Here is a 12809-nt window from a genome sequence, read left to right on the forward strand (position 1 = left end):
CAGCATATATGTGGGTCATTTTTTCTTATCCATTCAGCTATTCTATGTCTTTTGATTGGAGCATTTAATTCATTTACATTTAAGGTTATTATTGATAGGTACTTATTCATTGTGTTTTATGTACGTGTGTTCCTCTCTCTCTCTCTCTCTTTTCCTTCCCTTCCTTAAAGGAGTCCTTTTAGAATCTCTTGCAGAGCTGGTTTGGTGGAGGTGTATTCTTTTAGATTTCTTTTGTCTGGGAAGCTTCTTATTTGGCCTTCTATCTTGATTGAGAGCCTTGCTGGATATAGTAGCCTTGATTGCAGACCTCTGGTTCTCATTACCTGGAGTATTTCTTGCCATTCTCTTCTGGCTTGAAGTGTTTCCATTGAGAAGTCAGCTGTTAGCCTTATTGGGGCTCCATTGTATGTTACTTCCTGTTTCTCCCTTGCTGCCTTTAAGATTCTCTCTTTGTCTTGAAATTTTGCCATTTTAATTATGATGTGTCTTGAGGTGGGCCTCTTTGGGTTCCTCTTGATTGGGACTCTCTGTGTTTCCTGGATTTGTGTGACTTTTTCTCTCATCAAATTAGGGAAGTTTTCCTTCATTACTTGTTCAACTAGGTTTTCTATCCCTTGCTCTTCTTCTTCTCCTTCTGGTATCCCTATTATACAGATATTATTACATTTCATATTGTCTTGCATTTCTCTTAATCCCTCTTCATTTTTCTGAGCCTCTTTTCCTTTTCTTGCTCTTTCTGGGTGTTGTTTTCTACTTTGTCCTCTAGCTCACTAATCCATTCTTCTGCTTCATGGATCCTGCTTTTCATTCCTTCTACTGTGTTCTTCAGTTCAGAAATTGTATTCTTCATTTCCTCTTGACCTTTGTTGAGAGTTTCTATTTCCTTTTTCATGTTTATATAGTTTGCAGTGAGATTGATGTAGTTTCCCTCTAATTTCTGATAGCTCATTGTGAGTTCATTGAACTTCCTGATAATCATTGTTTTGAACTCACTATCTGATCATTGAGTTGCCTCTGTTTAATTTAGCATTTTTCTTGAGGCTTCCTCCTTTCCCTTCAATTGGGGGTTGTTTCTTTGTTTTCTCATTATTCGTGGGTTTCTTCTTTTTTCTTCTTGTTTGTTAAATTGATCTATTCTGATTCCCTGTAATTATGGTGTGAACTTCTGTGGTAGAATATTTGTGAGATTCAATGGTGCAGTCTCCTTTGTGTATCCTGGTGTTCACAGCTTCCCCCTACTCTTTTTTGTGATCAGTTGGAGGAGTAAGGCGAAATGGTTTAAGACAGCAAGACAGTATACTATGATATTTACATTAGCAGCCAATAGAGAAGAGATGGGTTATCCTTTGGCTCCTTATAGTGTGAACCATGATCCTCCACCCCACTATCCACGTTTTAGAAAGGATGGAAAGAAGGTAAGACTCTTATTGGGGATGAGAGGATTGTTAGTTGGATCTAGGAAGCTGTGAGGCTGTGGGAGGTCAGATTCTAAGGTAGGGATGGATTTAAGATTAGTAAATAGGAGTAGTGTGTAAAAGAATAGAGACAACCCCCACAATAGTATAGTTCAGAAAATTGCAAAGTGGGCTGAGATCAGGTAGGGGTATTGAGTAGTATTTACAATTGTATAGACTAGGTCTTACTAGCAGTAATAGTAATGTGACAGTCTTGTGGCAGAATCCATGAGGTCTAGATAACAAGAATAAAGAGTATAGAACCTTGAAAGGTGTATTTATGGAACACAGATGAAGGATAGTAACTTATCAACACACTGTGACTGAGATACCATGGGAAACCTATCAAATGACAGAATAACTAGCCAAGCAAAGAAGATTATACAGAAAGAAAAAGAATACCAAAATATTATTAAAATAAAAAATGTCAGAAAAGTGGGGAAAAGATAATACAAATTTACAGTAAGTTGCAAGATTAAAAAAAAAAGGAAAGAAAAGCAGAAGATGTAGTGCTGGAGAGATAAATTTGGAGTGGAAAGAATAATATTAGGATGAATGGAAGAGAAATCTAAGGAATTGCGAGATAAAAATAATAAGAATTGAAAAACAAAATGTTACATAAAACACAAGATAAAACCAATCAACCAACAACAGCCACAAAAACCAAACCAAACCAAACCAAACAAAATAAAAAAAAAACCCAAAAAACAAAACAAAACAAAAAAAAACAAAATAAACCCCTCTTGTTGGTTTCTAACTGGCCAGACCAGTTTTTCTGATCTTGCTGGCTTCAGCTGGCTGAGGGACCTTTGAAATGCTTCTCTCTTCCCAGCCAGATCTCAGCAAGTCTGTCAGGTACCCTGGGGGCTCTCGATCACACTGGCTCTCTGCATCTCACTTCCACATTTTTCCGGACTCCGGGGTCCTGCAGGGTTCCAGCTCTATGATCTCAGGAGGCATCCGCAATGTTTTCGGATTCACTGCTCCCTCCCTGGGAATTGTAAAAGGGCGTGCCCCTCCCCCATACTTTTGAGATTGGGGTCTAGGATCGCCCTAAGCGCCTCGCCACGACCCTTCTGGGTTCACAGAGCACGCGAGTCAGTCTACCCGATGGTGTGCAAGCCGAGCCCTTTCCAGCTCCGTGTTCCCCGCCGAACCGCACTCTGACTGGGCTAGGGGTGTTGGTGCCTTTCCCAGCTCCCCCAGTTGGGCTGGCTGGAAATTTCTGAGCCACTACTGTAGGAATGCACCAAGTGCCACATCCCTCCTGGGATCATAGCGCACGATTCAGGCCTCCTATGGGGGCGCGAGACGAGCACGGCCCAGCTCTGTGCTCTCCACCGATCTGCACTTCCACCGATCTGCACTTCCACCGGGCGAGGGGTGGGGGCACTCTTCCAGGCTGCCCCTGGTCGTGTCAGCTAGTGGCCCTCACTTCTCCCAGGTCTCTGGGCTGGTGCTCATAGTCCCTGGGCGATTTTTTCCCAGTCCAACTGGCCAATCTGTTCCTTCTAGCAACATGTTCTCCCCTGGAATTGCTTACCCCCCGTATTAGGGGGAGGGAGCAGCGACTCCCCTCTCCCGGGAGCCCTGAGGCAGACCCGGGAGCACTGGGCCTGGGGACTGCACACCCCTAGACCCTGCGCTGATCCCTGAGCCCCTTTTGTCCTGAAGCAGTCTCCTTACCGTCTGGTTTTTCAGTGATTGCAATAATTTTTGATGTCCTGCTTTCAAAAGTGATTTGGTAACCTAGTCCACTTGCTCTGTTTCTCCACCGATCCGCGAGTTTCTCTCCTCTTTACAGAAGCCAAGAAAAACACTGCCTAGAGTAAAGCCGCCATCTTCCATCCCCCTCCTTCATTATTTTTTCAAATAAGTTTTCAAATTCTTATTCTTCCTCTTCTCCCTCTGGCACACCTATGATTCAGATATTAGAATATTTAAAGTTGTTCTGGAGGTCCCTAATCCTTTCCTCATTTTTTAAAATTCTTGTTTCTTTATTCTGTTCTGGTTGAATGTTTATTTCTTCCCTCTGTTCCACACCGTAGATTTGAGTACTGGTTTCCTTCTCTTCACTGTTTGTTCTCTGTATATTTTTCTTTATTTCACTTTGCATAGCTTTCAGTTGTTCTTCCATTTTGCAACCATACACAACCATTTCTGTGAGCATCCTGATTACCAGTCTTTTGAAATTTGCATCTGATAAGTTGGCTATCTCTTCATTGCTCTGTTGTATTTTTGGAACTTTCATCTGTTCTTTCATTTGGGCCATATTTCTTTGTCTCAGTGCAACTGTTATGTTTTAAGGGCTAGAACCTTAGGTATTCACCAAGGTGGGACAACCAACAGTTGCTGCATTGTAGTGCTGTATGTTGGGGAGGGGTCCGAGAGTGAACAATGCCACTTGCTCAGCTCTCAGCCAGCTTTCAGTCACTTTCCTAGCTACCCACAAACAAATTGGGCCCTTCTGGTGCTGATTCCTGGGTGGGTGGTTTTGTGTACATTCTAGGATCGTTCTAGTGGATCTCTCCAACTGACTCTCCTGTGAGACTGGGAGTCTCTCCTGCTGCAGCAACCCCCATAAGTATTTACAATCAGATGTTTTGAGGCTTTCTTTTCCTGTGCTGCCTGGGCTGCCTGTTCTGTGTTGTTCCTCCAGTTGTTCCTCCCAGTTATCCACCTGTACACCAGCCGCTGCTTCCTTGCTCTCCCAGCCCTCCAGGGGCTGCCTCTCTGCACATCCTAGGCACCCCAGCTGCTGGTCTCCACCTCTCCTGCTAGCCTGGATGAATGTTGCTTCTTTAACTCCTAGGTTGTTGGACTTCCATATTGTTTGATTTTCTGGCAGTTCTTTTTTTTTGGTTTTGTTTTTTTAATTTATTGTTGTTCTTCTTTTGGTTGTGTGAGGAGGCAAAGTATATCTCCCTCGTGTCCATCTTGGACAGAATGAGTTTGTTTCTGTTTTGTTCATTTATTTTATTTTTTATATTCAAAATATAAGTGAAGTCATGGTATTTGTCTTTGTCTGGCTAACTTATTTCACTTAGCATAATACCCTCTAGGTCCATCCATAATATTACAAATAGCAAGATTTCACTTTTTTATGGCTAAGTAATATTTTATGGTATGTATGTACCACATCTTCATCCATTTGTCAATAGACACAGGTTGCTTCCATATCTTGGCTATAATGCAGTGAATATAGATGTGCAGGAATCTTTTCAAATTAGTTTTGCATTTCTTCTGATAAATACTCAGAAGTAGAATTGCTGGATCATGTGGAGTTCCATTTTAAGTATTTGAGGAACCTCCATACCATTTTCTAAAGTCACTGTATCAATTTAGAATGCACCCAACAATGCAGAAGGGTTCCCTTCCCTCCACATTCTCATAAAAACTTCTCGTTTGTTGTTTTCTTTTTTTAAAGGTAGGCATTGTGACAGGTGTGTAGTGCTATTTCATTATGTTTTAATTTGCATTTGTTTGATGATTGGTAACATTGAGCATCTTTTCATGTTGCTATTTGTATGTCCCCCCCTGGAGAAGTGTCCATTTAGATTCTCTGCCCATTTTTAAATCAGATTGAGTTTTTTTTTATTATGTGTTATTATGAGTTTCTTATATTTTGAATATTAACCCCTTACTGGGTATATCATTGGCAAATGTCATATCCCATTCACTAGGTTATCTTTTTGTTTTGTTGATGGTTTCCTTTGCTGTGCAAAAACTTTTTATTTGATGTAGTCCCATTTATTTATTTTTTCTTTTGTTCCTCCTTCTGAAGGAGAGATATTCCAAAAAGAGTTACTAAGAGTGATGTCACTGCCTCATAAAATGAGTTTGGGAACCATCCATCCTCTTCAAATTTTTGGAACAGTTTGAGAATAGTTATTAATTCCTCTTCACATGTTTGGTAAAATTTACCTGTGAAGCCATCTTCAGGACTTTGTTTGAGTTTTTGAATTACTGATTTTACTTTGTGAGTAGTTAGTTTATTCAGATTTTATTTCTGTACCTGATGCAGCCTTGGGGGATTCTGTGTTTCTAGGATTTCATTTATTTCTTCCAGATTGTCCAATTTTGGGGGATATAATTATTCATCATCTTTTTTTTTTTAAGATTTTATTTATTTATTTTTAGGGAGGGAAGGCAGCGGGGGCAGGAGGAGAGAGAGAGAGAGAGAGAGAGAGAGAGAGAGAGAGAGAGAGAGAAATATCAATGTGCGGTTGCTGGGGGTTATGGCCTGCAACCCAGGAATGTACCCTGGCTGGGAATCGAACCTGGGACACTTTGGTTCCCAGCCCGCGCTCAATCCACTGAGCTACGCCAGCCAGGGCCGTCATCTTTAAATAATTTTTGTATTTCTCTGATGTTGGTTGTCACTTATCCTCTTTTATTTCTGATTTTATTTATTTGGCCCTTATATTTTTTTTCTCCATGACTCTGGATAAAGTTTTATCAACTTTGTTTATCCAGCAAAGTAGCTCTTGATTGCATTGATTTTTTTCCTATTACTATTTTATTTTTATTTATTTTATTTTTTAATATTATTGTTGTTCAAGTACACTTGTCTGCATTTACCCCCACCACTCCTTCCCCTGCTTCCACCTGCTCCTTGGTTTTGTCTATGTGTCCTTCATAGTTGTTCCTGAAGACCTTTATCCCCTCCCACCTCCCCTCTAGTTACTGTCAGTTTGTTCTTAATTTCAATGTCTCTGGTTATATTTTGCTTGCTTATTTGTTTTATTGATTAGGTTCCACTTAAAGGTGAGATAATATGGTATTTGTCTTTTGCCACCTGGCTTATTTCGCTTAGCATAATGCTCCCCAGTTCCATCCATGCTGTCACAAAGGGTAGGAGCTCCTTCTTTCTTTCTGCTGCACAGTATTCCATTGTGTAATATACCACAGTTTTTTGATCCATTCCCTTACTGATGGGGACTTAGGCTGTTCCCACACTTCACTACTGTAAATAATGCAGCACTAAATATTGGAGTGCACAGGTTCTTTTGAATTGGTGTTTCAGTATTCTTAGGGTATAATCCCAGTAGTGGTATTGCCCAGTTCAAAAGGTAGTTCCATTTTTAGTTTTCTGAGGAAATTCCGTACTGTTTTCCACAGTGGCTGCACCAGTGTGCAGTCCCACCAACAGTGCACTAGTGTTCCCTTTTCTCCACAACCTCACCAGTACTTGTTGTTTGTTGATTTGTTTATGATGGGCATTCTCACTGGTGTGAAGTGGTATCTCATTGTGGGTTTAATTTCCATCTCTCCGAAGGCTAGTGATGCTGAGCATCCTTTCATATGTCTCTGGGCCCTCTGTATGTCCTCCTTACAGAAGTATCTGTTTAGGTCCTTTGCCCATTTTTTAATTGGATTGTTTGTCTTTTTTGTGTAGGGTCCTATGAGTTCTTTGCATACTTTGGAGATCAAACCCTTGCCCAAGGTTTCATTGGGAAATGTATTTTCTCATATGGTTGGTTCCCTTTTCATTTGTTTTCTTTAGCCATGCAGAAGCTCTTTAGTTTGAAGAAGTCCCATTTGTTTATTCTTTTCTTTATATTCCTTGCTTTAAGGGACATATCAGTGAAAATATTACTGTGTGGAATATCTGAGATTTTCCTGCCTATGTTTTCCTCCAGGACTTTTATGGTGTTATGACTTATATTAAAGTCTTTTATCTACCTGGAATTTATTTTTGTGTATGGTGTAAATTGGAGGTCGAGTTTCATTGTTTGGCATGTAGCATCCAGACCTCCCAACACCATTTGTTGAAGAGGCTATTTTTACTCCATTTTATGCTTCTGTCCCCTTTGTCAAATATGACTTAACCATAGAGACTTGGTTTATTTCTGAGCTCTCCATTCTCTTCCATTGGTCTATGTGTCTGTTTTTATGCCAGTACCTACCAGGCTGTTTTAATTACAGTGGCCTTGTAATGCAATTTGATATCAGGTATTGTAATCCCTCCTGCCTAGTATTCTGGAAAAGAATTTATATTTTGTTGCTATGGAAAAGAATCTATATTTTGTTGCTGTGGGGTAAAATGTCCTAAAAATGCCAATTAAATTCATCTGGTCTATTGTGTGATTTAAGATTGCTGTTTTCATGTTGATTTTCTGTCTGGGTGATACATCTATCGATAATAATGGTGTTAAAGTATCCTTCTATGACTTTATTAATGTTGAGCTCTACTTTTATGTCTTTCAATATTTGCTTTATATATTTAGGTGCTCCAATGTTGGCTGCATAAATGTTTACTAGGGTTATATCCTCTTGTTCTATTATTCACTTTATCATCATGAAATGCCCTTCTTTGTGTCTTGTTATGGCCTTTGTTTTAAAGTCTATGTTGTCTCATGTAAGTTTTGGTACCCCAGCTTTTTTTTTGTTTGTTTCCATTTGCATGAAATATCTTTTTTCATCCCTTTACTTTACGTCTCTTTGTGTCCTTCAGTCTGAAGTGAGTCTCCTGTAGGCAGCATATGTATGAATCTTGTTTTATTCTCAAAGAACCCTTCATCTGTCCCTTAACAGAGCATATACCTAAAAGAATGAAAAGTATTAAGAGGATATTTCTGATTTTGTGTTTTTGTTTAACCTTTATGTGCCCCAGTTATGTTGTCTGTAAAATATAGATTAAAAAAAAACTTCATAGGGGTATTCTGCTGATGATTAATTGGCTTAATGCTTGTAGATCTCCAAAGCAGTACCTGGAATGTAGTGAACAATCTCATATTGTTAGCTTCTAGTGCTAATACTCTTCATACTGCTACCACTACCCTTACTAATATTTGACTTCTAGATCTTCTAACTCTCCAACCAGGCAAGGACACAAGGGGAACTTTATTCAAAAGACGGTGTTCATAAAACTTTTAATAACTATGCTGTGATTCTAATTGACAATCTGACTTCATCAGTGTGCAGACAGGGGCATAATTGTGGACACATAGGTTTATGTAATGGCCAGTCAGAGTTATAGCAAAATCTGACACAGACATTCATTCAGTCAGTTGAATCAGGGTGAAACATTCAACAGTTCAGTGGTCAGGAGTCAAAGCTACCAAGGCCAGTGGTTCATGAGACAGGAAAAGCTTCATTCAGCTAGCCATTCATTTATTAATTGTTTCATTTCAACTAAGCATTTATGCTTACTATATTGCAGGAATTGTGTGAACATAGATGCATGGGGAGGGAGGAAATACATAGTAGCTATCTATACAAAGCTTCGAACATTGTGGAGAAAACAAATACTGTCCAACTGTAACATGCATTGAGTATTCTGAAGAAAATATACAGGGTTCTACAAAGGGATAACAGGTGTACTTAATTTGGTAGGAGCCTCAAGTAGACTTTCCAGAGGATAGAAAACAGCATTTAGGTTAGTACCTATAGTACCTATAGGTACGTATTAGGCATTACCCAGGTGAGGACAAAAATGCATTTTAGGTACAGCTACTGCTTATGAGATGGTCCTGATGTGGTAAAGAACATGGATATACTTAAGGATTTAAAGAAAACCACAACCAGTTCCTAGGGTTCGAGTGTTTAGAGATCAAGGGAAAAGTAGTGAGAGGCAAAAAGAAACTGGGCCATGTTCAAGACTTTGCAAACCATGCTCAGAATTGTTGCCATTATTCTAAGATCTTTGGGGGATATTAACAAAGGAACTAAGCTATTTAGATTTATGGTTATGGTTGATGTGTGGAGAATGATGGGAAGAGAATGAGAGCAGGAAGAAGAAAACTAGTTACAGCTGTATTAGTATTCTCTAGAGAAACAAAACCAATAAGAGATAGATAGAAAGATAGAGTGATAGAGAAATAGATGTTTTAAGGAATTAGCTCAGACAACTGTGGAGGTAGTAGTTCCAAAACCAAATGCAGTCCACAGAATAAAAATTCCAGTAAGAATTGTTGTCACAGTGTTGAGTTCTGAGACACCACAACGCAGAACTGGTGTTTTATCAGGGACCTCCATTTGTTTTGTCTTGTTTTTAATCATTTTAACTGATTGGATGAGGGCCACCCACATTATTGACACCAGAAAATTCACCTCCTATCCTCACAAAAAGCTCCACATTGGTTAATTCCATATAGATAAATATATTTTGAATACAGATACTTAAATTCCTTTTGTTGTTATACTTATGATATATTATCATATCAAAATAACAGGTCTCAGTAAGAAAATGGTTTTTTGCGAAGCACTCTTTTGAGAGCCCCCTTAATTTCCTTGTTCTGGAGGCTGTAGATGATGGGGTTCAGCATAGGAATCACCACTGTGTAGAATACAGACACCACCTTGTTCTGGTCAGTTGAGAAGGTGGACTTGGGCATCACATATATGAATGTGATGGTCCCATAGAATAGGGTGACCACTGTGAGGTGGGCAGTGCAGGTGGAGAAGGCCTTGTGGCGCCCCTCATTGGAGTTCATCTTCAGTATGGTGATGAGAATGTGGATGTAGGACACAAGTATGGCAAACACTGTGACCACAATGATGGAGCCAGATGTGAATGAGGGGACAACTACAAGAATGTTGATCTCAGAACAGGAGATTTCTACTAGAGGAGCAAAATCACAGAAAAAATGATTGATTTGATTTGGTCCACAGAAGAATAAAAAATAGAAGCAGATAATAAAGGAGGAAGCATTGAGAAAACCACCCATGTAAGCCACTATGATGAACTGAACACAGACTTGTGTGGACATTTTGGTTGAATAAAGCAGTGGGTTGCAGATTGCCACAAAGCGATCATATGCCATTGTAGCCAGAAGGAAGCACTCAACTGTCCCAAAGACAGCAGTTGAACCAAGCTGCATGCCACATCCATGAAAGGAGATTGGATTTCCCTGCATCAGGAAGTTTTCAAGCATATTGGGTGTGACAGAAGTTGAAAAGCACATGTCAGCAAAAGCCAAGTGGCTCAGAAAAAAGTACATAGGATGATGGAGCTGAGAAGAGGTTCTGATAAGAATGATTGTGCTGAGATTGCCAGATACAGTCATCAGGTAGATACACAGGATAATCACAAAGAGGATGACTCGAAGGACTGGGTCAGCAGTTAAGCCCAGTAAAATGAAGTCTGTCACTGCAGTGTGGTTCCCAGGCTCCAGGGAATCCATGAGATAACGTTGCTGCTACCAAAACAAACCTGTTATGGAACATTACATTAATATCATCACTCAAACATGAAATCTAATAAACAAAATAAAACCAGAGGCATGGATACCTGGAACAGACTGACAGATCTCAGAGGGGAGGTGGGTGGGGAGGACTGGAAGAGGTTAACCAAAGAACACTTATGCATGTATATACAGACAAGGACACAGACAAGAATGTGATGAAAGCTGGGAGTTGTGGGCACAAGGGCTGGGTGGAGAGAGGCAAGGGATGGGTGAGGGGAAATGGGGAATATCTGTAATAATGTCAACAATAAAAAAAGGTGTGAATTCAATGGTTTTTCTTGATTCATGCACATAAAAGTTATTCTAAACAAAATAATTACTCAAGCTAAGTTTGGACACTTTTTAGAGTCCAGAGCTATGTGCAATGAATCTTGTATATTTTTGACAGCTAGTGAGGGGGGGGAGGTTAAGGAGTGGAGGGATTGAGTAGAAAGGTAAAAGGACACATGGAAATGGACAACAGTGTAGTGATTGATGGGAGGAGGGGGTAAAAAGGGACTCAATGGTAATGGAAAATATGTAGTAAAGATAAAAATAAACTGTTTTTATCAGCAACACTAGAGAACCTGCTTCAAATAATGTATTACTTTTTATATTATCAATTTATAAAATGTACCTAAAGTGGCTTGAAATCTAAGCACTGAAAACATAAGACTTCTGAGAATACCAAATAGGAATTGTCAGTATAACACAAAAGATACATACATAAATATAGGATTACATAATGGCAATGTGAACAATAGCTAACATTTATTGAAAGGTTACTAAATGCTAAGCACAGTATAAAAAATTTAGATATTAATTTCTAAGAAATAATACTGAGGACTTATATTTATAGATGAAGTAACTGATTTGCCATTGTTAAGTAACTTACCAAGTTTACCTAGCAAAGGGTGGGATCAAGTCGTGAATTTCAAGGCAGTTTGAATCTAGTCCATTCTTTTTGTAACTACAGTATAAATGAAATTAAATAATATTCATGATGTAGTTGAGTCAGAAATGCATTGGTCACAAATTACCATTTTTATAGCTGATATATAGAGGAGGTGCATAGTTAATGAGAAAGTTTAAATTTTTATCAGTAAAATAACTTCATTTTTTTAAAAGAAGAAATACAATTTTTTTCATTAGTTATCCGTTTTATTGTATTTTTTCCATTACCATTTACCCTATTTCTACCCTCTTCCACCTCCACCCACCCCAATAGTCACCACCCTGTTGTCCATGACCATGAGTTCTTTTTCTTTTTTGCTCAATCCCTCCACCCCCAACTACCCACTCCCAGAGCTGTCAGCCTGCTCTCTGTCTAGGAGTCTGTCTCTATTTGCTTGTTAGTTCAGTTTGTTCATTAGATTCCTCATATGAGTGAAATTGTATGGTATTTGTATTCCTCTGACTGACTTATTACACTTAGCAAAATGTTCTCCAGGTTCATGCATGCTGTCACAAGGGTAAAGTTTTCTTGAAAAGAGAAATACATTATTTTAATATAGCACAGAAGAAATATAGCACAGAAGAAATACAAAGGATTTTTTAAATTGACATTATGAATGAAGACACCTGTTGTAAATTTATTATGTATCTTTAACATTACAATTAAATTATTGTTAATATCAAGTAGTTTGAAATATCCTAAATACTGTGTAAATTTACTTAAGGAAATCAAGTCATTTCCTAATATATCAATGTTTTATAATTAGAGTATTATAGAATGAAATAAATTTAGTTTCAGCACAATAATGCAGCTGAATAAAACCTACAGTCTAAAAAGTTCATTTTACCAAGGTTTACCTAACCCGTGGCCAAGTTGAACCTCACCTCCAAGTGTTCTGGCTGTATGTTCTCCACTTTGTCAAAAGTATCTTGTTGCCTGTAAGCTAAAGCACTCAAAACAGTAAACAAAGGAAGTATTTGGATATTTACCAACAGTAAACCCCCAAAGTATCTCAAGCTATTGAATTAATTAGCATTATAGTTGAGTGCCAAGGTTAGGTAGTGTGAAAGATCTTATGACTTTCTGGTCTTATGGGTGGATAAATGAGGGATCCTGGTATCCTGAATTATAGTTGTTTATACCCACTAACTGGACTGTAGAAATTTAGATTAATTCAGTTAAGGTTACTTGCTAGCTGACTGCCAGATTACATCTGTCTTGTTTTTCCTG

At 38.8% G+C, this 12809-nt stretch overlaps 1 protein-coding gene across 1 annotated transcript; it reads right to left on the minus strand.

The window, feature by feature from the left end:
* Positions 1-9288: 9288 nt before the first annotated feature.
* Positions 9289-11714, minus strand: LOC114500272 (olfactory receptor 502-like). Its single transcript, XM_028516920.2, has 2 exons — positions 11520-11714; positions 9289-10611 (listed from the first exon to the last, which is right to left on the minus strand). The coding sequence occupies exon 2, from the start codon at positions 10580-10582 to the stop codon at positions 9635-9637; it is 948 nt and encodes a 315-aa protein (XP_028372721.1). The 5' UTR covers positions 10583-10611; positions 11520-11714; the 3' UTR covers positions 9289-9634.
* Positions 11715-12809: the final 1095 nt, after the last annotated feature.

Source organism: Phyllostomus discolor, chromosome 6 (assembly GCF_004126475.2).
Source record: "Phyllostomus discolor isolate MPI-MPIP mPhyDis1 chromosome 6, mPhyDis1.pri.v3, whole genome shotgun sequence".
NCBI lineage: Eukaryota > Metazoa > Chordata > Mammalia > Chiroptera > Phyllostomidae > Phyllostomus > Phyllostomus discolor.

Coding starts and splice junctions, on each gene's coding strand:
- LOC114500272 (XM_028516920.2), bottom strand. CDS start 10,582: ATGGATTCCCTGGAGCCTGGGAACCACACTGCAGTGACAGACTTCATT.